At 51.4% G+C, this 26,360-nt stretch overlaps 1 protein-coding gene across 2 annotated transcripts in view; it reads left to right on the top strand.

The window, feature by feature from the left end:
- The first annotated feature begins 7,550 nt into the window (after nucleotides 1–7,550).
- XPO6 (exportin 6) overlaps nucleotides 7,551–26,360 on the top strand; it is a 59,009-nt gene continuing 40,199 nt past the window's right edge. For both annotated transcript variants that reach the window (XM_038151203.1, XM_038151202.1), the window contains exons 1-3: nucleotides 7,551–7,826; nucleotides 23,622–23,712; nucleotides 25,322–25,434. In XM_038151203.1, coding sequence (XP_038007131.1) covers nucleotides 7,824–7,826; nucleotides 23,622–23,712; nucleotides 25,322–25,434 — 207 coding nt within the window. In that variant the 5' untranslated portion in view covers nucleotides 7,551–7,823. The remainder of the gene's footprint in view (nucleotides 7,827–23,621; nucleotides 23,713–25,321; nucleotides 25,435–26,360) is intronic.

The following is a 26,360-nucleotide window of genomic DNA, read 5'->3' as shown; positions in this document are numbered from 1 at the left end:
CTCCAAGCCCTGTCCAGCCTGCCCTTGGACACTGCCAGGGATCCAGGGGCAGCCCCAGCTGCTCTGGGCACCCTGTGCCAGGGCCTGCCCACCCTGCCAGGGAACAATGCCTTCCCAATATCCCATCCAGCCCTGCTCTCTGGCAGTGGGAAGCCATTCCCTGTGTCCTGTCCCTTCATCCCTTGTCCCCAGTCCCTCTCCAGCTCTCCTGGAGCCCCTTGAGGCCCTGGCAGGGGCTCTGAGGTGTCCCTGGAGCCTTCTCCTCTCCAGGTGAGCACCCCCAGCTCTGCCAGCCTGGCTCCACTGGGGCTGTGCAGGGTGTTTGCAAAGATCCTCCCTCCATGCTGGTCCTTGGGTGCTGGGAGAAGCAGCACCAGCATCCCCCAGGCAGCACTGGGGGAGTCCATGGGATCAGGTCCCCGAGGCCCCCTGGTCCCCTGGTGCCAGGGCCTGGCATCCACCCAGACACCCACTCACCAGGAACATGCTGCAGGAGCAAGAAAAATGTTAAAATTTAATGCCTTGGCTAATGAGCTGAGCAGAATGGAGCAGAAACCTGGAGAAAAAGGGAAGAGGATGAGAGTGCCCAGGCCTGGGGAGCCTCTCATAGCTTCCCTCTGCACTCTCTGCTTCCTGGAAGAAGAGGACACCTCACGTGTCTCACGGGACCCTCCTGCCTCACTAAATAAAATCCCACCACAATGTTGGACCAAGGAGCCAGTCGCAAATCCATGTGGCTCCTGGTGGAGCCCCACAGGAGGCCCTGGTGAAGGACAGACCCCTGAGGATGAGACCTTGCCCATGGAAACCCAGGTTCCATCACCTCCCTCCAGCACCACCTGCAGCTCTGCTGGTGTGTCCTGAGCTGGAGGATGTGGCTGGGGGTTTTCTGTTCCCAGCTGGCAGAGCTGGGGCAGTTCTCTGCTGTTCATGGGGCAGTTTGCTTTATCTCTCCCACAACCCGTCCTCCCTCCAGGAGATCTCTGCTGTCCATGGCCACTGAGTGTCCCTGCAGGGCTGATCAAATTCCATCATCCCATGGGAGATGCTCTGCCCAGGGCAGGAGCCAAGCATTCCTACCTGGATGGAACCTGACCCTGGGAACAGCACAGCAGCCTTTGCCACTGCATTCCCAGAGGAGCAGCTTTCTTCTGCCCTGCATTCCCAGAGGAGCAGCTTTCTTCTGCCCTGCATTCCCAGAGGGAGAGCAGGCCCATCTCCAGCAGCCCTGGAGCTCCAGAGGAAAACTCCAGCCTTGTCCAGGATCCCTGCTCCAGCAGAGCCACAGCTGGCCCTGCAGGAGGGCTGAGCCACCATGGAATGGGACTGTGCCACCCCCCTACCCACAGAGTGCCAGAGCCTGTTCTGACTCTGGCAGTGTTGTTTTGTGTTACTGCATTTTAAAATTTTATTTTTATTTTCTTCCCTAATAAAGAGCTGTTATTCCTGCTCCCATATCTTTGCCTGAGAGCCCCTTTAATTTCAAAATTATAATAATTCAGAGGGAGGGAGGGGGTTTACATTTTCCATTTCAAGGGAGGCTCCTGCCTTCCTTAGCAGACACCTGGCTTTTCAAACCAAGACGTGGTGTCCCTCAGAACCGTGGGATGCTGAGAGCAGGGCAGGGAGAGGCACAGAAGGGCAGCTCAGGACATACTGCTGTGCTGTCTGGGTGGATTTGAGGTCTGGGAAGAAGGCTGGGACAGACTGAACTTGGTGTGGGTTCAAAAGAAGCCACAGCCTAAACGAGTCCTTTCTCCCCACCTGCAAGAGAGCAGAGGCAGTGAACTGCCCTGGCCTCCAGCCGCTCCTCTGCCTCTGCTGGGACGGCTGCTTGGGACACTGGCATGAATTTCCAGGGCTCCATTTCAGATATTCTCAAGCCATCAGACCCACAAAGCCTGGCTGGAGCTGGGTTTGCTGTGCTGTCCTCCACGTGTCCTTTGGGGACCTGCCCAGACCCCAAGGGCTCGTTCAGCCCCAGGCTGAGAGCAGCCCCCCTTCAGGGGGAATTGGGAAACCATTCCCAGGGGTTTGGTCAGTGCCAGAGCCCCAGAGTAGTCCCAGAGGGATGGCAGGAGCACCTGGCCAGGACCAGCAGTGGCCACAAAGCCACAAAGGTCCCTCACCCACCCCGGCCACCCTGAGCAGTGTGCCCAGCTGAGCACCGGGGCAGGACCCAGACCCATCCCAGGGAACAGCTCCCTGTCCCCAGGCTCTGCTGGGTTTATATCATTAATTATCCCCTTTTGTACTTTCCTCAGGAATTTGGACTCAGGAATTTTTACCTGCTGGGTTTTTACAGCTTGCTAAATAAGCAAATTCCTTGCCAAGGAACCTGGGAGCCGTGGGGAGCCGTGGGGCTTTGTGGACAAAACTTTTCCAAGCTGCTTTATTGGACTTACAAAACACAGTTTAACCCTTTTCATCAAATTGCCTTGCGTGAGGTGGCAGGGCAGTAAAATGCTCATTTCTCCTTGGCATTCCCAATGAGTTGCAGCTCGGTTTGTGGCAGGAGCAATAAAGGAGATGGGAGCAGAGGGGAGGGATGTGAGGGGAAGCACAGCCAGCTGTGTGAGGCTCAGACTCACCCTGAGGGTAAAACCCAAATGCTGCAAAATGGGAATAAAGCAATTAAGTGAGATGAATATTTGCATGTGGGATTGAAGGGGCTGGAATCAAGGCTGGAGCGGTGCAGCAGGCTTGGAGAACAGGCATTTCAATGCCTGTTTGTAATAAAAACTGAGAGATAAACCATGTGGTAACAAATCATTTTCACAATTCCTGTTCCCTTCATCTCCCCAAACAGCTGTTCAGCTCCGTGGCATTTCCATTCCTTCTGTGTTTCTAAAACATAAAGTTACCAAATCAATTCAGTGAGAAGGTGGATGGCTTCTCCAGCGTGGGGGCTGGTCCAGGCACAGTCCAAGCACTGCTGCTCCCTCTTCAGGGATGGAGGAGCCCCAAACTGAAACGAGGGCTGGCACAGCCACTGCTCTGGGGGACTGCAGATTTTCTTTGAGAAATGGCACTTCCAACAGAGGGAAAAGCAGGCCTGGGTCCTGGCATGGCCACATTCCCAGGACAGGCTTCTCCTCGAGCTCCAGTGATGCTGGAAGCTGATGGGGAATTTCCACTTTGGTTTTTTTTTTTCACTGATAAGCAGCAACAGGAGGTCCCTGACAGGGACATGTGAGACCTGGGGTTTCCTGTGTGAGGCACAAGGACACTGGGGACACCTGGAGGTGTCTAAAGGGGGCCTGGAAGGAAGATGGGCACAGACCTTTTATTAGGGCCTGGAGAGCCAGGACACAGGGAATGGCTTCCCACTGCCAGAGGGCAGGGCTGGATGGGATATTGGGAATTAGGAATTGTTCCCTGGCAGGGTGGGCAGGCCCTGGCACAGGGTGCCCAGAGCAGCTGGGGCTGCCCCTGGATCCCTGGCAGTGTCCAAGGCCAGGTTGGATGGGGTTTGGAGCAGCCTGGGACAGTGGAAGTGTCCCTGCCACGGCAGGGGTGGGATGAAATGGCCTTTAATGTCCCTTGAACCCAAACCCTTCTGGGATTTTATGATTCCTTTACCTTGGGACAGATGTCTTTGCTTTCTGAAGCAAAGGATTGCAAAACTCAGCCTCACACCCCTGAAAGCTGTTCCACATCCTTGGCCTTTGCAGGGACAAGTGAGATAGGGAAGTCTCCCTGTAGGGATGCAGGAAATTGGCAGGAGGTTCCTTCTTTAGGTTCCCTTCAGCTGCTCCATCCCTCCCTCCTCATCCCAGGCTCCTGGGGTCACTTTGCTTTCAGAGACCCCAAAAAAGCCCATCTCCACCCCACAGTGGTGGAAGCAGCAGGTCCCTGGCTGGGGAGGCTCAGGAGATCCTGTCCCCTCTGTCCCCAGCTCCTCAGAGCACGTGTGTGCACCCAGGCCTGCCGGGATGACAAACGCTGGTGATGGGATTATCCTTTTAATGGCACCATGGAAACGAGCCCATGGGAGCCCTGCCCAGCTGCCAGCTCCAGCCTCGCACCCACACGGACACCCTCGGCTCAGCCGGGGGCTGGAGAGGTCTTGGAGTGGGTTTGGAGCAGTCAGAGGAGCTTTGGAGGTGTTGGGGAGGTTTTGGAGGGGTTGTAATGGTTTTGGAGGTGTTGCCGTGGTTTTGGAAGTGCGGGACATGTTTTGGTGGTGCTGGGAATATTGGGGAAGTCTTGGAGGGGGTTGGGGAAGTTTTGGAGGGAAGTTTGGAAGTATCAGAAGAGTTTTGAAGAAATCAGAGGAGTTCTGGAGGTGTTACAGAGATTGGAGGTGGTGTGATGGTTTCGGAAGTGTTGGGGAGGTTTTGGAGGTGGTGTGATGGTTTTGGAAGTGTTGTAGAACTTTTGGAGGCACTGGAGGCTTTTGGTGGTGTTTGGAATATTGGGGAAGTTTTGGAGGGGGTTTGGAGGTATCAGAGGAATTTTGGAGAAGTCAGAGGAGTTCTGGAGGTGTTGGAGAGGATTTGGAGATGCTGGAGAGATTTTGGGAGTGTTGGAGAGGTCTTGGAGGCATCAGAGTGTTTTGGTGCCATAGGAAATATTGCAGCGATTTTGGAGAGGTTCTGGAGATGCTGGAGTGGTTTTTGGAAGGGTTTTGGAGATTTTGGAGATATTTTGAAGGTGCTTGAGAATTTTGGAGGTGTTGGGAATGTTGAAGAGGGTTTGGAGAGGTTGCAGGTGTTTCGGAGGTGTCAGAGGGGTTTTGGAAGTGTTGAAGGGGTGTCCAAAAATTCTGGAGGAGTCAGAGGGGCTTGAAGCTTTTGGAGGCAACAGAAGATTTTGGGTGTGGTGGAAATTTTGCAGAAGTTTGGAGGTGTTGAAGAAGCTTTGGAGATGCTGAAGATATTTTGGAAATGTTGGGAGATACTTGGGGTGTTCGAGGGATTTTGAAGGGGGCAGATTTCAGAGGGTGTTGGAGGGATTTGGGAAGTTTCAGTGAGGTTTTAGAGATGTTGGAGAGATTTGGGGAAGGCTGGAGGAGTTTTGCAGGTGCTCAAGGGGTTTTGAAGGTCTTGGAGGAGTTTTGGAGATATCAGAGACATTTTGAGGGTGTTGGAGGGTTTTGGAGTAGTCAGAGAAGTTTTGGAGGCATTGGAGGGGTTGAAAATATCAGAGAGGTTTTGGGGAGGTACTGGAGATGTCAGAGAGATTTTGGAGGGTTTGGAGGGGATTTGAAGATGTAGGAGAAGTCTTCGAGAGGTTGGAGATATTTTGGAAAGATTGCAGGGGTTTTGGAGAGGTTCTGGAGGTGATGGAGAGGTTCTGGAAGTGTTGGAGGGATTGAGGAGGGGCTGGAGAAGTTTTGGAGGTGATGGGGAGGTTTTGGAGGGGTTGGAGAAGTTTTGGAGAGGTTGAAGGAGTTGTGGAGGTGATTGAGAGGTTTTGAAGGAATTGGAGAAGTTTTGGAGAGGTTGAAGGAGTTGTGGAGGTGATCGAGAGGTTTTGAAGGAATTGGAGAAGTTTTGGAGGGGTTGGAGGGTTGTGGAAGGATTGGAGAGGTTCTGGAGGGGTTGGAAGGTGTTGTAGGGCATTTTGGAGGTCTCGGGGAGGTTTGGAGGTGGTGCAGAGGCAGTTTTGGCACCGGGCCGTGCCTGGCGTGCCCAGGACGATCCATAGGCACATCCAGGCCGTGTCTCCTCAGCTGCTCCTCCCTGGGCAGTTCCACCCCCCAGCCAGGCCCAGGAGCAGCGTTTTCCCCGGGGGATTGAGCAGGACTGGGGCTCTTGGGGTCAGTGCTCTGCTGAGAGAGTAGAAATAAAATCCTCCGTGACGGAAAATCCTGCTGGAGACCCACGGCAGCGCTCGGCCCTAAGCTCCTTGTGGAGCTGGGGACAGGCCCAGCCCCACAGGTGGCTCCTTCCCCCTCCTGCCGGCGTCTAATCCTCTCAAGGAAGTGCCAGCCTTTGCAATGTCCCCACAGGGCTGTTGTCCCCTCTAAAGCCTGCTAAGCCACCAGGCTGAGCCGCCTCTTGTGGCTGCAGGTGCCACAGGAATTTGGGAGCCACGAGGAGCACTGATCTGTGTCAGCCTCACAGCTCTGGAGATCCAGCGTGGGGGAATGTGCTCTTTGGTGATGGAGTAACAAAATTATCTTTTGTTTCTTTGAAAAAGAAAAAAGCTTGAAAGTTTGTTTTTCTTTAATTAGGTGAAAAGACACTTCATAAGACTTTAGAGACTTTACCTTAAACTTAAAGATAGCTAATTAGATAGAAGTTAAAAATTTTGTTTAGTAATTTATTAGAAAAAGAAGAGAATAAAGAATCTAATGGCTTTTGTGAAGTGTTTTACTAAGAGTAAGAACTTCTTACCTTAGTTCAGGTTTTTTTTCCTGCAAAAAACTGTATTATTTTGCCTTTTATTAAAACTTTTCTGTTTCCAACACTACCACAAAAGCCATCCTGCTGATTTTATGCCATCTAAAGTAGCTAAGCTATCTCAAATATAATATAGATCTGCAAGAGCTCGTAAGACCTAACTCAGAGAAACCCTTATATCACCAGTGGTTCCCAGCTCCTTCATTTTGGGAGGCAGCAGCTGGGGCCTGGATTTCAGTTTCCCTAACATGAATCCCCTGGATTAATGGCTCTGTTGATGTCTTTGCTCCTGGCCAGCTCAGGCAATGGAAAGTGATGGCCACAAGGAGCTCCGGGCTGAGGCAATCCCGGGACATGGGAGCAGCCAAAGGATTCCCTGCCATGGAGCTTTGCTGTCCTTGCTGGGGAGGGCTGGCAGGGTTGGGGTTTGCCGCGCCTGGTTAATTTAATTACTTAATTAGTGACACGGGCACACAGCCAGGAGCCACATCCAGAGCCCTGGGAGCTCTTCGTGGGGCAGGAGCCAGGGGGCAGCCCTGGGGGCTGGCAGGGCTCGAGGCCCAGGGACGGATCCAGGGACAGATCCGGCTCCAGGTGCAGGCTCAGGTCCAGGCTCTGGCCCAGGTCTGGCTCCATCCCCCTCTCTATTCCTAACCCCATTCCATCCCATCCCATCCCAATCCCAATCCCAATCCCAATCCCAATCCCAATCCCAATCCCAATCCCAATCCCAATCCCATCCCATTCCATCCCATCCCATCCCATCCCAATCCCAATCCCAATCCCATCCCGTCCCATCCCATCCCATCCCATCCCATCCCATCCCATCCCATCCCAATCCCGTCCCATCCCATCCCATCCCAATCCCAATCCCAATCCCAGTCCCATCCAAGCCCCGCCCACAATGGGCGTATCCCTCACTAGCCACGCCCACCCACTCTCAGCCCAATCACCTCCCATTTCCTGCCGCGCGGGAAAGCTCTTCCGGCGCATGCGCAGTGCTCGGGGGCGGGGCCAGGTGCAGCTCCGGGCGTGCCCTTTCCCTCAGCGCCCCGCAAAGCGCCGCGCCCTTCTCCAAGATGGCGGCGGGCAGCGCGCCTCGCCAAGGTGCGCATGCGCAGAACCGCCGCTCGGCTCTGATTGGCTGCGGGCGCCGGTGAGCGCTTCCGGTGGGAGGGCGGGGCGGGCCCGGGATGCGCCTGGCGTAGCCCCGGCACCGACACCGGCCCCGCGCCGCGCCGCCCGCCGCTCCCGCCCGTCCTCCCGCCGCCCTGCCCGGCGCCCCGGGGCTCCCCGTCCCGCCGCTTGGGGAGGCCCGGGGGCTGGGTGCCGGCAGCTCTCCGGTGCCCGTGGCTGCGCGGCCGGCGGGGGCTCGCCGGTGCATGGGCGGAGGGGCCCCGCCGGGCCACCGCCGGCCATGAGATGAGCGGAGCGCGGCGCCCTGCCTAGAGCCGCCCCGGGGCCGCCGCGGCCATGGTGAGCTGGGGGAGCGGGGGGCGGGAGGGGTGGAAGGAAGCGGGGATTGTCCCGCGGGGCCCGGACACCGGGGGCCGAGGGGCGGCGGCAGCCCCGAGGCACCGCAGCGCCAGGGTGGGAAAGGCCGTGGAGGCTCAGATTGCTCCCGGGAGCCTCGGTGCCCGGGGGTGTTGGGCATTCCGGCTTTGTGCCGTTAAAGCCGAGCGGGTGCCCGAGCGGCCGCGGCTGCCCCCGGTCCCCGGCAGTGCCCGAGGCCCGGCCGGGCGCCGCGGCGGGCGCAGCCCGGCTCCGCCGAGGGTGGCAGGGGGGCACGGGATGAGCCTCAGGGTCCCTTCGCAGCCAAACCGTTTGGTGATTCAGTTCTGCGGCGCCAGCTGTGGGCTTGTCCTCACGGCCTCCAGCGGAGCCTTGGGTAAGCCGGGGGAATGACCTGGATTCTGCTCCGTGCTGGAGACCGCGGCCTTCAGCTGTCCCCGCGGGGCAGCCGGGGACAGGGACAGGGCCAGGGCCGGCCCGCTGGGATCTGCACACGCCTCTCCTCCCCTCGGTAAGATCCCGAGGAAAGGTCTCCGGAGCGGTCTCTGATGGTGTGGGTGCTGGCAGGTGGGGATTGCCCCCAGGGCATCAGGGTGCTGCTCGCTGCCACCTTCCCAGAGCTGCTGCCCTTGTTTTCCCCTTGCTCTGCCCACGGGGCGACCTGGTGCCCTAATATTGGGATCCCACCTTGCATCCCAGTATTTCCTGGGGCGACAGAGGGCAGGCACGAACGAGCCCTTTGCAGGTGGGCAGGAGTGGGGAGATGCTTCCAGCAGCCCTCACCTGCTCCTCGCTCTCTGCCCTGGCTCCCCCAGAGAGCCCCGCTGAGCTCAGGCTGGAGTTCCTGGCCTGGTTCTCACCCCACTCCAGCTTAACCTGCTTTTGGTGGTGTTGGATCAGGCTTTGCACCCCTTTTCTTCCGGAATTTGGGATCCTGGTTGTGAATTTCTTCACCCAAGAGCTGAGGTACTCGCATCGCTCACTGTGTGATGTGCTCCTGGTACATGACTGGTGTTTATTGAAACTTTGATCTCTGTAGCCCCTTTGGTGAGCTCCATTAGGCCCTTGGAGAGGCTTTGCTGCTCCATGTGGGGTGTGCTGGGGTGGGACACGGTCTTCTCAGTAAAATATATACAAATATAATATTTATATATGTGAATACTGCTAGTATTTTATAGCAGTAGCCTGAAATTGCTCAGGGTGGGCTCCTGACATGCCTGCCACGTGTCCCAGCTCTTTGTGGCTTTAGCTTCAGGCAAAGGGTGATTTTTGAGGTGGATTCTTAGTGACCAGCCCGTGTTCAGAAAGGTGGATAAAGGGTTTGCAGGGTTTGCCAGGCCAGGGTGTGCACTTTGCAGTGCAGCTGGCAGAAGGACTCCTTCATTCTCCTCTCGCTTCCCCGTGGACACACACACTTATCCTCCCGAATTACACCTCGTTTTCTTCTTTTTTTCCCTTCATCCACTGTTTGGCTGCCTGTGGAAGTTGAGCAGCAGTCCCTGGGCTCTGCTGCAGCATTTACTGTTGTAACTCATCATGTGACTCCTGGGCAAGATTTTCCTTCTGTTCCCATTTCCCTGGAGCCTGCAGATGGGCATGTTCTGCTGCTAGAGCACCCTCCTTCCTGGAAACAGTTGGGAAAGTGTGAAGAGGAGCTGCTGCAAGGCACACAGGGAACAAATAAAACAGAATTAAAACTCTGCTCCAGAAGAGCAGGCTGCTGGGAGCAGGTTTTCCTCAGTGGGGCTGAGCTGGGTTGATGTGGAAGGTAATGAGCAGGGATGAATTAGAGCTTGATTAACTGGGCAGGGATTTTGGGAGAAAGCTGGGAATGCAGTGATGCACAGTGAGTCGGGCACTGCAAATGTTGTGGAACAAACTCCTGTTTGCTGGGCTTAGTTGCCACTCATGGCTCAGAAATCTTTATGCCACTCAAAAGTTGGGTTCAGAGGAAGCTTTAGTGTTTCTTTGCTTTCAGAGGTGTTTGCAGAGAGCTCTGTGTGGGGGTTCTTGGGCTGCTCCTGCCTGCTGTGCGTGTAAACAGTGCTTGTGCACTGTTTTGGGGCCCCAAACTCCAGTCTGGGGCTTCCTGAGGGAAAGGGAAGGTGCTGTGGGTGCTGTGGTGTCTCTGTAGGGAAAACAGGACACTGCAAAATCCAGCTGGGTTTCCCTGGAGCTCATCTCTGAGCACACAGAGCTGATCCAACTTCAAGCTTTGCTTCCACACACCACAAATTATTGCATTGTTTCCTCCTCACCTTTTAGGATCCTTTTAGAGGATTTTATGAACAGGTTCAAAGTCAATATTGTTGATGGAGCTGTCCTTGGAGGGATTTATTTTCTGTCCAAATTAGCCATGTCTTTCCTTCACCTTTCTTCCTTCCAGTGGTGAAGATGAACATTCTTGCAAGACCTGGGAGCTCAGCCGGGACCTCCCGAGCAAACCCCTCACCTGGGAATTGCATTTACACCTCCCACGTGAGGCTGGAGTTTCAGTGATTGCCTCCTGGGAAATTCATTCTTCACTTCTGTGGGGTTTATATCCTGTCAGCAACCAAAACAGCTCAGGAGCAGGGACTTCCAGGAAATGCTGCTGTGTGAGGTTTGGGATGCAGAGATGCTGGGGAGCTGCAGCCAGCTTCTTCCAGAACAAATCCCACTTCCCCCAGGTTGTCCCTGGGCCTCCAGGCGAGCAGCCAATGGAAGTTCCCAGCTCCAGGGAGTCTCGTGTCCCTGTGCTGTGTGAGGCACACTGAAATGGAGCAGGCAGTGGGCGGCTGCAGCTTGGCTGCTCCTGAGTTTCCCACAGCAGCATCCTGCCTTCCATTCCACAGCCTCTCTTCCCACCTTCCCGTTTTTTAGCAGCGAGTGCTGTTGTTTTCTTGTGCCTGGAGCTGCCTGGTGGTGGTTGCAGCCTTCCATTCAGGAAGGAGTGGAGTGTGTGTGGAGTGCAGCTTGTGCTGCCAGGTGAGGCTGGTGAGCCCTGGGTTATCCTGGTGCTCGTGGTTGCCAAGGAGCTGCTGCTCCATTGCCAGAACGGCTCCTGTTTGTTCTGTGTCAGCCTTGCTGAGCTGGTGGCCCTGAGGCTGGCTCAGGCTGTGCCTGTTGACCAGAGCTGCTTGGGGCCACCGCTGCTCTTTGCAGGTGACGCAGGACATTGTGACAGGAGGGAGCAGCAGCTTCTTGCTCCTGCAGAGCCCCTTGGCCTGGCTGTCCCATCACCCTGGGGAAACTTGAGTCTTGTGTGGGCTGTGCTGCTGTCCCTGTCCCAGGTGAGCTCAGGGGTGCTGCTGTCCCTGTCCCAGGTGAGCTCAGGGGTGCTGTGCTGCTGTCCCTGTCCCAGGTGAGCTCAGGGGTGCTGTGCTGCTGTCCCTGTCCCAGCTGAGCTCAGGGGTGCTGTGCTGCTGTCCCTGTCCCAGCTGAGCTCAGGGGTGCTGTGCTGCTGTCCCTGTCCCAGGTGAGCTCAGGGGTGCTGTGCTGCTGTCCCTGTCCCAGGTGAGCTCAGGGGTGCTGTGCTGCCTGTCCCAGGTGAGCTCAGGGGTGCTGTGCTCCCTGTTCCAGGTGAGCTCAGGGGTGCTGCTGTCCCTGTTCCAGGTGAGCTCAGGGGTGCTGTGCTGTGGAGATGGGGATGCTGCTGCTGCCCTGTCAGGAAGTGCTGGCACATGGCCAGGTGGGCTCAGTTCACAGCAGGGTTTTGGGATGAAGAGGGAGCTGAGGGTGTTGTTCGCTCCCTTTGTCCCCCAGCAGTGCCAGCTGAGGTGCAGCATCACAACTACACCCCTAAGCCTGAGGTCCTGTCTGCTCTCAGTGCATCCCCTCCATGAGCAGTTAAAATAAAAGCAAGCCCTCTGTAGAACCCTTCTGACTCAAACCAGAGAGTAGGAACTTGGAAGTTCCGGCCTCAGCTCCAACATCTGGCTTCCTTTTTTGGCCAGCAAGTCGTATTGTGGCTCTGTGTGCCCCCCAGTTATCTCCCCTCTATTAAACCATCAAACTGGAGATGCTGATTAATGCTGGTGAACTTTCCCAGCTCTGCAGCAAGGCCTGGGTAGCTCTGGAGGTGAACCAGGAGTGGGAACTGTAGCAGAAGAGCTGATCTCTGCTCAGATGCTTCCTCCAAAAGCAGAGCTTTTTCTCAGAAGAAAACAGCTCATTTAGCAGAATGGTTGCACATAATCCCTTTCAGGACCTATAATAATTCCAACACATCCATATTTCAAAGACCTGGGTAGCTAAATGTAGGCTGCAGGAGGACTAAAAGCTATCAAGACAAAATTGTTGAGCCTCCAGTTTCACTAAATGAGCTTGAAAAGCTCATTTCCACTGGCTGTTGCTGATGGATGGGTGGTGGTGGCTGTAATTATTTCAGCAGAAAAGCATTAAAATCTGGCAGGGGGTTCAGTGCTGTGCAGAGATCACTCCGTGCATGGATACCCCAAAACTCCAAGAACTTGGGGTTCGGTTGGGTGAATTAATTGTTAGGTGGTGTCATTTAGGAACCCAGTAGCTGCTGTTAATGTTGGATTTATATATTAGTGTATGCAAAGTAGAAGGAAATGTAGCTTTGAGGTGGATAGGCTGATACCTGCTTGGTAGAATGTGCCCTAAAATCCTTCCAAATCATTATCCTCTGTCAGACAGCAGATGTTTCCTCTTAGGAACTATATTTCTATTTGGGTCACTGCTGCCTTGGCTCTCTCCCTGCATCCCAGGTGTCAACATGACAACCTTCTTTGAGAGAGAGAAAAGAAGGTGTTTGCTGCTTTGTTTTATCCAAATAAAATGTTTAGGCTCCCACTTATATAGAATAATTCTTGGAATCCCATTTCCAGCATTTATGAAGTGTGCAGCATGTGCCTGTTCTCCCCTGCAGGCCTCCTTGTTCCAACCAAAATGTAAATTTTGATATTTTGGTAGAGGAAAAGCAATTGGCTTTTCCCCTACTGATTCTGATGGTCAAGGACTTTCCTCCTTGTCCAGACACCCCCTGGGGTTTATCTGTGGGTTCTGTCCTCTGGAATTTTGGGATGATGCAGCTTCTCCTGGGCTAAGAAGCTCCTGCAGCTTATGGTGTAGCAGCTCTTTTCCAATCTTACCTTCCCTCCACACACATTTGATTCCTTTCTTTATCCATATTTCCCTTTTCTGTTTACACTCAGGATACTTTCACTCCACCAGAACTATTCCAGGCTCTTCTACCAAGACCACAAATTCCTTATTTTTTTCCCCTCCCTGATCTTCCCTGACCCTTCTCCTATGTGGATCATGCCCAAAATTCAATTTCTTTTCCCATTTCCAGCTCTAAATTATCTTTTATTTGTTCCAGCATCTCCATGCTCGTGCCTGGATCTCTGTGTGTATTTTTAGCGTTTTGACTTAATATTTTATTAGGGCTTTAATTGCAGCGTGGAGTTCTTCCCAAGAGGGATTGTCCTGGTTCCTTTTTGTCCCCTCTTTGGAGAAAGGAGTGTGCTCATCTGTTTTGTGTGCTGGCTTGTCAGGATGCCAAAGCCAGCATTGGATGCAGCTTTCCAGAGGGGAATGAGGGGGTGTTTTTGGTTTTTTTTTTTTGCCTTTGGAGAGATGTTTTGCCTGAAAAATCTGTGTTGTGCTCAGCTGCTTCCCTGCTGCTTCATTGAGTGAGAACAGAGCAGGTTTCTTCTGCATTGCAACTTCACCTTTTGTTTGGGATGAGGAGCAGTTTCTTCCATGGAAGTTTGGCTCGGTGCTGGTTTCCCTGGTGTTCAGAATCAGGGTCTGGAGAGGATACAGCAAAACCAGCTCCTGGGCACGGCTGCATTTGTTGTTCCTCATCCCATTCCCTAACCCTTGGGTTGTGGGGGATAAACCTGTATTTCCTGCAGTTCCTTGGCTTTCTTTTTGCAAGGGTGAAGGAAATCAAGAGGAGGACCAAGTGCTCCCTGACCTGCAGTCTCAGATGTGGAAGTGTGAGGTCAGTGCTCAGGAGGCAGTTCCTGCTCCCAGCCCTTCCTCTGATCCCAGGAGCTGCTGGGTTTGGGACTGGGGAAAGCTGCAGGGGGAAAAGACAGCTTTGGCTTTCAAAAGCTGCTTTTTCCTCTGTTCTGCTGGTGCTTGATGGAGCTGGTTGGGTCGTGGTGACCCTTCGGGTCCCCCAGGACAAATATCCCCACACTGGCCCAGCAGAGCCCCCTGGAGCAGGGAGCCTGGAACCCCCCCAGGGATGGGACACCCAGAGCTGCAGGGATGAGCAGCAAAGGGCAGTTGTGAAATCCCCCAAAGTGCAGCAGCACTGCAGATGTCAACATCTTGTTTTTCTTTAATTGGATTGGATGTTCTCCCTGCATGAGCTGTCCTTTGAAAACATTTTAATTAACAAAAATCTTAGTTATTCCTATGGTGTTTCCCATGGTGGTTTCATTATACACTCTTAAATGCCCAGCACAAGTTTTAATGCTCTTGCCAGGAATGAAATTTAGAGTTTCCCAATCTTTTTTTCTTTTCTCTGACAAGGGGTGAGGGCCTGAAAATTCCATATTTTCATGTAGTATAATCACACCTCCTTGGAAATCAGGTCTGGCTGCTGTAATGTATTGGATCAGGTATAATCCTGCCCCAAGTTTGCCCTAAACCTTGCACTTTGTGTAGCCAGGTGTTGGGACAGCTTTTCCCCATGGTAATGGGCTTAATCCTGCCAGGCAGAAGTGAAAGTTGGAGAAAAATCATCAGGATTTGCTTGCTGGAGCTGGAGTTGCATCTGAGTAGAGGTACCCCTTTAAGAAATATGCTGAATAATTGTTTTTTTCTTACACTCACTTTCTTTTTTTGCTTGCCCTGGTGCTTCCCATTTCCAGCTCTGCATATGTGCATAATTCCAGAGACTCCTTCACTTGGGGCTACAAACAACTGTGATTCAGAGCCTTCCCTGGGTATTATTGGGACTTGTCTGGAGGCTGAGATAAATAAGAGTTTATTTGTGGCTCTGCTGACAGTGAAGGCTTTGAGAAATGTTTTTAAAAATCTCTTCATGCATCTTGGACTCCTCAGAGCTGCTACACAGCCACGCCTGGTTCTCCACTCCTGTCACTTGGGCATCTTTCCTTGCCTTCTCTCTGGTCAAAGGAGCTGCTGCGTTTGTTCAAGTGGGGAGGAACAAGGGTTTGCCATTTTTAAGTGTCAGATTTTCACCTATAAGAGCATGAAGGGTGTTCTCTGTAAGAAGAGTCATTATAACCACAGGAAGGATGTGGAGCTCCTGAGGAGAGTCCAGAGGAGGCCACAGAGATGCCCCAAGGGCTGGAGCCAGGCTGGCAGAGCTGGGGGTGCTCACCTGGAGAGGAGAAGGCTCCAGGGACACCTCAGAGCCCTTCCAGGGCCTAAAGGGGCTCCAGGAGAGCTGGAGAGGGACTGGGGACAAGGGATGGAGGGACAGGACACAGGGACTGGATGGGATATTGGGAATTAGGAATTGTTCCCTGGCAGGGTGGGCAGGCCCTGGCACAGGGTGCCCAGAGCAGCTGGGGCTGCCCCTGGATCCCTGGCAGTGTCCAAGGGCAGATTGGATGGGGCTTGGAGCAGCCTGGGATGGTGGAAGTTGTCCCTACCGTGGCAGGTGGTGGAACTGGATGGCTTTAGGGTCCTTCTGGGCCAAACCATTCCATGATCCTGTGATAGGTGTGGGGTTTTTAAACAGACTTCAGCTCAGAAGGCTCTACTGGTTACGGTGTGAGTTTATTTGCCACTGCTGCTCTTCTCTTGGTTTCTACACCAGTGGAGTGAGATGATGAGGGCATTTTTCTTAACGCCTTGTACAAATACTTTTCATAAGGATTTTTTAATTCCCTTCACAAATACTTTCCTCACCAACCTACTCATTTGCAAAAGACTCCTTGGGATCTTTTTTCACCTGCCTGGTTAGAAGTTGGGTTACTTCCCCATAACCTCTGGAGGAAGTGTTTTCACAAAGTGAGTGAAGCTGCATTTGGGGCAGCCCTGTGGTCCTGCTTGGTTTGTTTACGTAGAGAAAAGGGAAGAGATTTGTTCCTTGTGCCCGTGCTCCTGGGGCTCCTGCACAAGCCCTGTCTGTCAGGGAAGGATGGGATCTCCCTGCGAGGGGTCACAGGCTGGGTTGGAGTGTGGGGCGTCCTGGGAAACCAAGCAGAGGGAGAGTGTGAAGTGAAAGGAGCAATGCAGCTTCAGAGGTGTGAGTTTCTAGACTTCCCTGGGAGAGTTTAAGTGAATTCTGAACTGAATTCTGATCTAAGACAACCAGAGTCACCTTGCAGTGTTTTCACTTCTGGAAGCAGCTCCTGCCCAGCCGAGCACCCTTGGCAGATGCTCAGCTGTGTCTGTCTGAAGAGCAGATTTTGTTTGGCTGGATTTGCTGATAACCCACAAATGAGAAGTTATAATCATTGATGGCTTAAAAAGTGGTGGCCAACAGCTGAGAACTGACTGAGCCAAGTGTCTGCTGAGGAAACTCTGATGGCTGTGGCCGGATTGTCAGGTTTAAGTTGCAAGTCCACAAAGTGGCTCCAGTGCCTCCTCTGCCCGCTGTGCTTTGGTGATGTGCAGGGTATTGATCTTGAGCAATCTGCTTCGGGTGCTTCTGCACTTCTCAGCTGTGTGTTGTTATTTCAGCAACTGCTTGTTTGGGAAAATGCTGTGTCTCTGAGCCCTTTCCAGCAGCTAAACCACAAGAAATCAATTAGGAAGTCAGCAGCATGTGACCAGCTGCCTTTCCTGGGTGTCAGGGACTCAGAAATTGCTCTTGGGCTCTTCTTCAGCAAGCATGGCTTGAAACAGCACTATGCCTAAACCACCCTTTGCTTTTTCCAACCTGCTGGGATTGTTTTATTCCTTTGCTGGGTTTCTAAGAGAGTTCCTGGGAACTGCTGGGCGGAGGACACGCTGCCTGCTGGGCTTGGTTATGTGGGTTAAGAGTTACTGGGTTAGAAAGAATCAGACTCAGACACTTGAGCCTGTTAATCAAAGTTCAACCTTCAAACCTGATGCCTGGTTAAGTGAATCTGCCTGTCCAAGAGGGTTTAAGAAATCAGATCCCTTGGGTATTGAAAAAGGTGCTGATTACTCGTGGAGCAGGCAGGGTTCCAGGTAAGATGATCTCTGGTGCAGAAGTCAGGTTGGCACTGCTGGCTCTCCATGGCCTGTTCCACACAGCTCTGCTCAGCCTGTGGTCCTGCTGAGTCCTTAGGTGATATTTAAATTAAACACTGACTCCTGAAGTGCAGCCAGGTTCCTGAAGCGGGGGTTGTCCAGGCAGGAGGGCTTTGAGCAGCTCTGGAGCTGCCCTGAGCTTTGGGACCTCAGGGACACGAAGAGGAGCATGGTGTCTTTGCTCCTCTGCCAGCTGCCTTGAGGTGCAACAGCAATCTGTGACTTTTATCCCACAGCTGAAGCAGAAAATCTACTATAACGAGATTGCAAAGTCTCCGTGTTGTTAGTGACGTGCTGAAGTGGTGGTCTCTGAGATGAGAGGGGGGAGCTCTGCAGGCAGAGCTGCCGTGCCACGGCCCCAGGAGCTGAGCTGTGCTGGGAGCACACAGGGGGCCAGTCTGCTTTCGGTTCTGGAAACCACAAAAACATCTCTGAAGTGCAACAAGGAAACTGAGAATGAAGGCTGAGCCCTGTCCTGATAGCATCAGCAGAGCGCTGCTGGGGAGCACGTATGCTGTGGGCTCCTGGTGTCAAACCTCTGGTGAGAGACCCTGGAATGAGGGTGAACCCCCAAATTCTGCAATTTTTGGTGGAAGGGATTAAATATAATGAGTAACACTGTTTTTGAGCTCCCAGCTCTGCCTCCCTGTAGCATGTGTTTCTCTTTTCTGGAGGATGTGTTGAGTATCTTACAACTTTTTTTAGAACACTTCATAATTCTGCTTTTCTTGCTAAAAATGATAGTGTACTTCTTCCATGAATTTTACTGCCCCGAGTGACCCTGGGCTGTCCCAGGGGTTCTCCAGGGTTTTGTGAGCAGGCTTAAAGTGACCCACAAGCTTTCTGAGAGTGTGATTTCTAATTTACATGTTCATTACCATATTGTGTTAGGGCTGGGGCAGGGAAAGGCTCTGAAAGACACCCTGGTAATCCTTCAATGAGTAAATTACTACCTCAGTACCTGGAGATGTTAGTGTTGTTAGTACTCACTGTACATATGTGCATCATAAAGTTAGGCTTGACGGTAAATAATAGAGAATGAAGATAATTCAGCAGCTGGAGTGTGGTTGTTTGTATTTTTAGATGTGTGACTGTGCTGTTAATTAACTGCAAACACTGGCAGCAGAAGGCTCTGAGGTGGAAGAGGATGGGACATTGCAATTAGCAGCGACAGGGTGATGATGAGTTATTTTATACAGGTGCTGTGGATGAAATTTCTTGTTTCTTGTCTGTTTTTTTTTGTTTTTTTTTAACCCTGTGCACTTGCTTGTTGGTGGCAATATAGCAATTCCAGCTGGGAATTTTTCCATCAGCCAGGGTTCTCCTTGTGTGCTCCCCTGCAGTCCCTCCTCTCCTGGAAGAGCTGCCCACAAACTGGTAGACGTAGCTGATAGTGATGTTAACAGCTAAATGTGATAAAATCTGAATCCTGATAGCTGGGAGGAGGCTGGGCTGTGTGTCTTGCACTGGAAATGGCAGGAGAGGAGGGTGGGTGGGCTGGCATTGGGATGGAGAGGCAGGCTCCAGAAGGTGAGCAAGCTGCAGAGGGATCTGTGTGTGCTGTCAGTGCAGGGTGTGAGGGCTGGGTGGGCTGGGAGTGTTCGACAGCAGGAGCAGGGACTGCAGGCAGGGCATCAGAACCCAAACCAGGATGGGTGCAGGGGGTGGGAACAGCTCCCCAGCACAACTGCCAGCTGTAAATAAAGAGCAGAGATGCAGATGGGGAGCTTGATGTGCTCTGAGCACTCCTGGGGTGCAGCAGAGCCTGGGCTTTTCCTCCCTGCCACTGGAGGAGGCGTTGGGAGCTTGTGTGGTGGAAAATCCATCCTTCCACATCAGGAAGGTGCTGCCTGAAGGATGAAGTCACCTCTGTAACATTGCAGCTGCAATTAACATCTTACTAAAAAAAGCTCTGGAGAGGGAATGCCTTAAATTTGTCTTGGAGTGGTATCCATTTGCAAACACATTAGGGAAAAAGTGAACAGACCTAACCCTTCTCTCAGCTGTCATTAGCCCCAGTTGCTGTATTTAGAGCATCTTTTGTGTGATGGATGCTCTAATGGCAAACATTACAAGGTTAACAGCTTGTGTTTTTATGGCAAAGCAGTAGAGAAAATCTTTCCCCTCAACAGAAAAATCCCTTCAGAGAGCATAAAATGAAATTAAAAGGAAAAAAAAAGGGGAAGTGAACTCTAAATGAAAGCACTTGTGGAGAAAATGGCTTTAGAAAGCACTTCCGTGTCTTGCAGTGAGCAGGTGCTTCTTTAAGGGCTGTGGTTGTGTTTGGTGATATGCAAACTAAAATTAGCATTATATCTGCTCTTCAAGTGCATGTGCAGTGTGTGAAGTGCAGCCCAAGGATCGCTGCTCTGGTGTTTGCTGGAGCTGCATGAGTAACTGGTTCTACCCCAGTGCTTTAGTCATAGTCTACATCTGAGCTTGTGATGGAGTCAGCAGCAGGGTACAAAGATTTTTCTCCAGAGCCTCACTGAGGTGCAGCTGCAATATTGAACAGGCTGAAATGCAGGAGGCTGGCAGATTTTTTTCCCCCTTAATCAGCAGAAATCAGTTAATGACTCATACAACTGAAAATGTAACTGGAGGATAGCCCTGAAATCAGCTGCTTGGTGGGTCCTTCTTGTGGTGCTTTGGTGGATGGAGAATGTTGTTGGATGTGCAGGTTCTTGGTAGCAAATCTTGTATTTTCTCTCAGGAGAAGCTGTTGGAGCTCATTTTCCTGGCTGGAGGAGGGCACAGAGGTTGGAGTCCAGAGGTAACTGGAGCGAGTAAGCAGCTCCACCCCTCATCTGATAGTGCTGTGGAACACCTTTGGCAAACTAATGAGGGGAAAGGGATGGGAAGGACGCAGGCTGACAGTGGCTCTCCCACCCTGATCCACAGCAAGTCCTGCTCTGATCAGAGGGGACAGTTCCAGGAAGGGCAGAGCTGCTGCTTGCCCTGTCTGTGGGGTGTGGACCCAGCTGAGCACTTAGAGGCACCTATCTGGGGACAGTCACCTGTGACACACCTCCCAGAGATGCTGTGTTGACCCAAATTCCAGGTCAAAGTATGGATGTGCTGCTGGAACACAGGAATCTGCAGCTGTGGCTGTGCTGGATTTAGCCCTGCTTGCTTTCACCTCTCACTGCCTTGTTCCCCTAAGGGAGCTGTGACAAGGACATCACCTTTGGCCCCAGGATCTGCTGAATTTGCAGCCAGGACCCTCCCTGTGGGTCAGAACTCAGCCGTGGTGTTGAGGCAGTGGAGCAGGGGCGGATGGTGACGTGGCACATCTTATCTCCCCTGCTTTTTGTGGGCTGCAGAGTTTTCTCTGCATGGGGAAAAGCTCACGTTACCTGCTCTGCGAGCAGGACTTGGAGAACTGAATATATTTTCCTCTCATGGCTGGCAAAGGAGAGAAATGGTATTTTTTGATGTTTGATCCAGCCCTGGGAGGCACTAGGGGTGAGAGGGGTCAGGTTTGACTTCTAAAAGAGAGTGGGAAGTATTTCTGTTTGAGTGGTTGCAGATTTAGTGATGCCTCGTGGAGGTGAGGCAAACTGCCAGCCCTGACATGGAAAACTGGGGTAGAATCTATTACTGATGGTCCCCACTTTCCCTGAAAAACCTTGGAATATGAAATCTGGGCATGACCCAGAATTTCAGCCCAGAACCTGAGCTCAGCACTGCTGGTTCTGCCTGTCCTTCTCCTGTTTGCAGAGCTAACAGGGAGCCCTAAAAGAAAGCAAACTGCATGTTAACGTGGGAATGATGCTAGGAGATATCCCAGGTACAGCCCCAGGTGCTCCAAACAGCTGGACTTTCATTGGAGTCTCACTGATCAACTTCCCAGGTGTCTGGGTCCAGGTGCAGCCCCCTTCCCCTGCTGCTCTGCACAGCCTGTGACCTCCTTATCTCAGTGGCTCCTTATCAGAGCCTTGCTGGACAGCTGGGGGACGACCACTGCCTCCAGGATTTGGGGAACTTGAGGAATACCCAAAGGCATCAGCAAATGCAGGCCCATGGTCAGTCCAGCCTGGAGTTAGAAGGAGATCCTGAGCTGGGCTTTGGTTACCTCAGACAATTTTTCCTTCTCGACCTGCCTTTGGCCAGACCTCCCAAAGAGCCACAAGTCAAGCAAGAACCATCTTGGAGGCCCCACTGTGTCTTTGTGCCCAAGATGGCCTTGGGTGCTCTCCAGCCTTGGCTTTCTGCATGAAATCCTCATGTTCTGCTCTCTGGTTTCTTTTTTTTCCTGCTTTTGACATGTTGAACATCGTGCTCGTGGTGTTCTGCTTTGGAAGATTAACTGTGTTCCTAAGGAATGGGATCTTCCAAATCTCAGTGCTGATGGCAGTGGAGGACAAGGCAGATGCTCAAGATTTATAAGAACTCCATAATTTATTTCCAAAAGCAGGATATAAATCTTGAATCTTTGGAGAAATGCACTAATGTCAACTGCTCTTGCTGAAGAAGAATTGCTGAATTAAGTATCCAGAGACATCTGAGCCCTTCCACCCTGTGAAGAGCTGAGAGTTTTCCATGGATTGAGGTGATCTTGGTATTGGATGGTAGAAGGTGGAGTGGGAGAGCAGTGCTGCTCTTGAAGAATTTGCATCAAATTGAGATTGGAAACTCATCTTTGGGGGTTTGGCACCAGAAACTGCTGGTGAGACTCACTCTGTGTTGAGCAGCAGAGAAGGAAAGTGCAGGGATTTAGGAAAATACTGGATTTGTATGGTGGATCTGCTTGGGAGGAGCTTAGGACAACTTAGCTCCCACAAATGGCAGTGTGGCCATATCCTAAGTCATTAAGGATGCTACTTAGATATTTCTTTTTAAAGTGAGGCTCTTCTCCACAGAGGTGCTGTTACCCGGGAATGGTGACTGGCAGGAGGCTGATCCGTGGCTGAAGGGAAGTTTGCAGCCTAAGCAGAAATGGATTAAAGCTGGGAACTTGAGCTGCAAACATTGGATTGGAAACATTGGACTGCTCTGCTTGGGTTGTTGGTTGTTTTGAGCCAATTTCCCACTACCAACATCCCCTGCTAAAATAGTCCTTGATTTCTAGAGCAGGGCTTTAAAAAGCAAGAGAAAAAGGAAAAAGCAGGGCAGGAAGAGGAAAGGTAGGATGGAATTCAGCATTCCTTTGAAAATGGAAATGCTCAGTGTCCTGCAGAGCATCCACTTCCAGCTGCTGTGGAGTTCTTGGTGCTCCTGGGGGTTAATCCAGTGAGGAGAGGCTCCTGCTTGGCCCTTGGGAAAACTGCTGTGCAGGGAAATGGGAATTAGCAGAAGCCTGGAGTGTTTCTGCTGGATGTCTCACATGCTCTTCTCTGCAGGAGACTGCCAGGCACGGCTTTTGTTTCTGATTTGGTTTTTTTTTTTTTTTTTTTTGAGGCAGAAATTTCAGTTTTATTGAATGCTTACTTTGTTGCTGTTCTTGAAGGTCTGGGCTTGAATCTTGATGCATTTGTTATTGATAGCTTGGGTTGAAAACTTTGGGGACACAGCCATGGCATGGTCAGTGCTGTAGCAGGACTGTTTCTGAGGCTGTTACCTTGCCAGAATAGAACCATCCCAACCCCAGAGCACTCCAAAACTACAGCTGGATGCTAATCTTGATAATTTCTTTAGAACTTAAAACTGTAACTATTGATTTCCAAGAATAAAACCTGAATTGGGGGAGGTGCTGTTCTTGAATCACATTGCTGAATACTGGTATATTGGTTTGTACTGGTATATTGCTTTTAGAGTGCTGGAAATTACTTATTTTTTCAAGCTTCCTGAGCAGCAGGATGGCACCAAGGCAAAGACAGGAAGAGGTGTCAGGGGTCACAGGATCATGGAATGATTGAGGTTGGAAGAGACTTGCAGGATCATCAAGTCAAACCTGTGACCCATCCCCACCTTGTCCCCAGCCCAGAGCACTGAGTGCCCCCTCCAGCCCTTCCTTGGACACCTCCAGGGGTGGGGACTCGACCATCCACCCAAGCAGCCCATTCCAATATCTTATCACCCTTTCTGGGAAGAAATTCTTCCTGATGTCCAAGAGAAATCCTCTCAAAGTTCATGCTTCCCATGATAGGATAGTTAAGATTTCTAAACATCTGAAAACATCTTGACCCGAACTTGCTGTCTTTGTGAGAATTATTTATTGCCTTAAAATTCCTCAATGCCACCAAAATAAAGGAATTCTGTTGTGTTCTTGTCCTTATTAATGGAGCTGAGCAAATGGTCCTTCATGTCCAAAGCTTTCACCTGCAGTGGACAAATCTTGCTGTTCCTTGCCACCAGTGAGCAGTGACATCTGCATCTTGACCTGAACTTGCTGTCTGTGTGAGATTTATTTATTGCCCTAAAATTCCTGAATGCCACCAAAATAAAGGAATTCTGTTGTGTTCTGGTCCTTATTAATGGACAATATTATTGTCCATTAATAATTAATTAGCTGCTCACCAGTGAGCAGTTTGAGCTCCCAGTTGCTTGTCCTGTACTGATCCTGTGTGTGTTGGATTTTGGTGCACCTGTGCTGCTCTAATGCCACCCTCCTTTGTCAGAGTGGGAATGAGTTTCCTCTCTTTCCTTCAATGTCCTTCCCAGGCATCAGAGGAGGCCTCGCTGCGGGCTCTGGAGAGTCTGATGACGGAGTTTTTCCACAATTGCACAACAAACGAGAGGAAACGTGAGATAGGTGAGTCCTGCCCCTCCAGGGCTGCTCCTGCCCCGCACAGGGGACTGGTGGTGTTCCACACAGCTGTGCCTGTGCTCAACTGCCATCTTCCCCTCTCCTGCTCAGGTGGGACAGGTTTCCATCGCTGGAGTTCCTGTGTCTGATAAACCAGTGAGGTTGCTCTGTACATTGTTGGGTTTTGTGTCCTGGGAAGCCTCTGCCTGGAGATGGAGCACGGCCTTCAGCATTAGGAATGCAAAGCAAGGCTGTCCCAGTTCTTGTGGAATGATGAGCAGGAATAACAGCAATTCCCTTTGGGTGGGGTTATTAAGTATGTCCTGAAGGGCAGCAGAGATCCTGTCAGGTGCTCTGGAGGAGCTGCTGGTGATTGTAAAGAGGTAGAGTCCTTTTATTCCCAGACAGCCACAGGGATGCTCTGAGGGCTGTGACCCCTCTGGAGCCAGGCTGGCAGAGCTGGGGGTGCTCACCTGGAGAGGAGAAGGCTCCAGGGACACTTCAGAGCCCCTGCCAGGGCCTAAAGGGGCTCCAGGAGAGCTGCAGAGGGACTGGGGACAAGGGATGGAGGGACAGGACACAGGGAATGGCTTCCCACTGCCAGAGGCAGGGCTGGATGGGATATTGGGAATTAGGAATTGTTCCCTGTGAGGGTGGGCAGGCCCTGGCACAGGGTGCCCAGAGCAGCTGGGGCTGCCCCTGGATCCCTGGCAGTGCCCAAGGCCAGGCTGGACGGGGCTTGGAGCAGCCTGGGACAGTGGAAGGTGTCCCTGCCCATGGCAGGGGGTGGGGTGGGATAAACTTTAGGGTGCTTCCAACCCAAACCATTCTGTGGTTGTATCTACCATCTCTGGCCAGAAGTGTGATCAGCATGAAAGACTTGCCCCTGAAATCCAGTAAAATAAACTGCACAAGATTTTTGTTGTGGTTTTTCCAAGAGTGATCTCGTGCTCTGGAAGAAGGTATCCCTCATTTTCCTGCTTACATTGCAGGGAAGAAAACAATTAATTAAGCCTTAAACTTGCTTAACCTGTAAAGCAGCCCTTGTGGCTTTTCTCTTTGTCACGTTGTCACCTCATGAGAGATGACCAATTCCTTCCCTGAGCATACAGGGAGGTTTCTGACCCCCTGAACTTCACCAAGTCAGCAACTCTTGGAGTTGTGTTAAAAGAAGGTGGGTTAAGAACACTGATCTGAAGTGCTCCTACTCTCTCACAATGACCTGAAATCCCAGCATTTAGCTTTTACAGATAAAATAACAGTGCTCATAATACAATTGCTGTGTGATTTGTTTTAATATTCACCTCTTATCTGCTGCAGTTATTTATGTCAAAACTGATTCGAAAATGACACATCAGTTTTGTTTTCATTAAAGCCTGTGGTTACATTGCTTTAAACACTGTAGAATGTGATTTTATTGTATTTTTTGCCCTCCTCCAGGTTGAGTCATTCCCTGAACACAGGGTCTCTTCCCCGCTCAGTTGCTGTGATATCACTATACATTGTTATGGCTTTGTTTACAGCTAAAGAACTTTAATGGAACATTTTATATCAAAGTCAAATTAAAACTGAAGTACTTTTTCAAGTAATTTATGTACTTTTATGTTTTTTGCAGAGGAGCTTTTAAATAACTTTGCCCAGCAGATAGGAGCCTGGAGATTCTGCCTGTACTTCTTGTCCAGCACAAGGAATGATTATGTGATGATGTACAGCCTGACAGTGTTTGAGGTGAGGCCTCAGCTCCTCCACTGCTCTGCCTGTGCAGTTTTATCTGGCAATCGATTTTTTGGGGGGAGATGTTTGTCTGAAATGGCATCCCTGGTAAGTACAGTGATGAAGGATGCTTTTATTGCTCTCTGCTAGAGAGGTTGCTTAATGGCAGGCTCAGAGTGGGAGAATATGAATCTTTGTACACAAATTGAAGAATTCATTTCCTGGCATCTCTAAGCACAAATTACCTCCAGTTTCAGAGGCTGCTTGAGTTTCTGCACGACGCTTTTAAGGGTGTTATTGCTTTTATGCTGTTTTTATGATCAGAAATATGGGGGTGATTACCTGCTCCTGGCTCCTGCAGGCTTCGAGTGCTGAGAGGGAAGGCAAACCTGCTTTTATTTTTCTGACATTTTGTAGTTGTGGCAGGTGCTCTTGAACTTCATCCTGAAAACTTGTGCTGGCTGGAGAGGTGAGGTCTCTCTTAGCTGCATCCCACTCTTCATCTAGTGATTAAAGAGGAAAATTTGGGTTAAAAGGCTTGATATTGATCTCTGTGTCCTCTGGAATAAGCAAAAACGTTCTGTGGACAGCACTGGTGTGTCACTGACTTCTCAGTGACCAGCGCAGTGTCTGTCCCTGAGTTTTGGTCAATGTCACTCCTCAGTCTGGGGCATTTGTAGCCTCTGTCATGTCCTTAGCTGGGTGGGCACTCTGAGCTGTGCCCCTAAATCAGAGGGGTTTACAGCCTTTGCACAGGGCCACTTTTCGCATAAAATACATGCTTAGATAAAAACCCTGCTCTGAAAGTTGTGATGTTTTTACAAATTATCCACATCATTGTTGATTTTTTCTCTTAAATATTCATTTTACTTAGTAAGGATTGCAGAGGGAGTCTGGACCCCATCTGCAAACTGAATCTGCTTTACCTTCCCCTCACAAAG

Source organism: Motacilla alba, chromosome 14, assembly GCF_015832195.1.
Source record: "Motacilla alba alba isolate MOTALB_02 chromosome 14, Motacilla_alba_V1.0_pri, whole genome shotgun sequence".
In the NCBI taxonomy this organism is placed as follows: domain Eukaryota; kingdom Metazoa; phylum Chordata; class Aves; order Passeriformes; family Motacillidae; genus Motacilla; species Motacilla alba.
The sequence above is the reverse complement of the archived record's forward strand: the minus strand, read 5'-3'. Positions and strand labels throughout refer to the sequence as shown.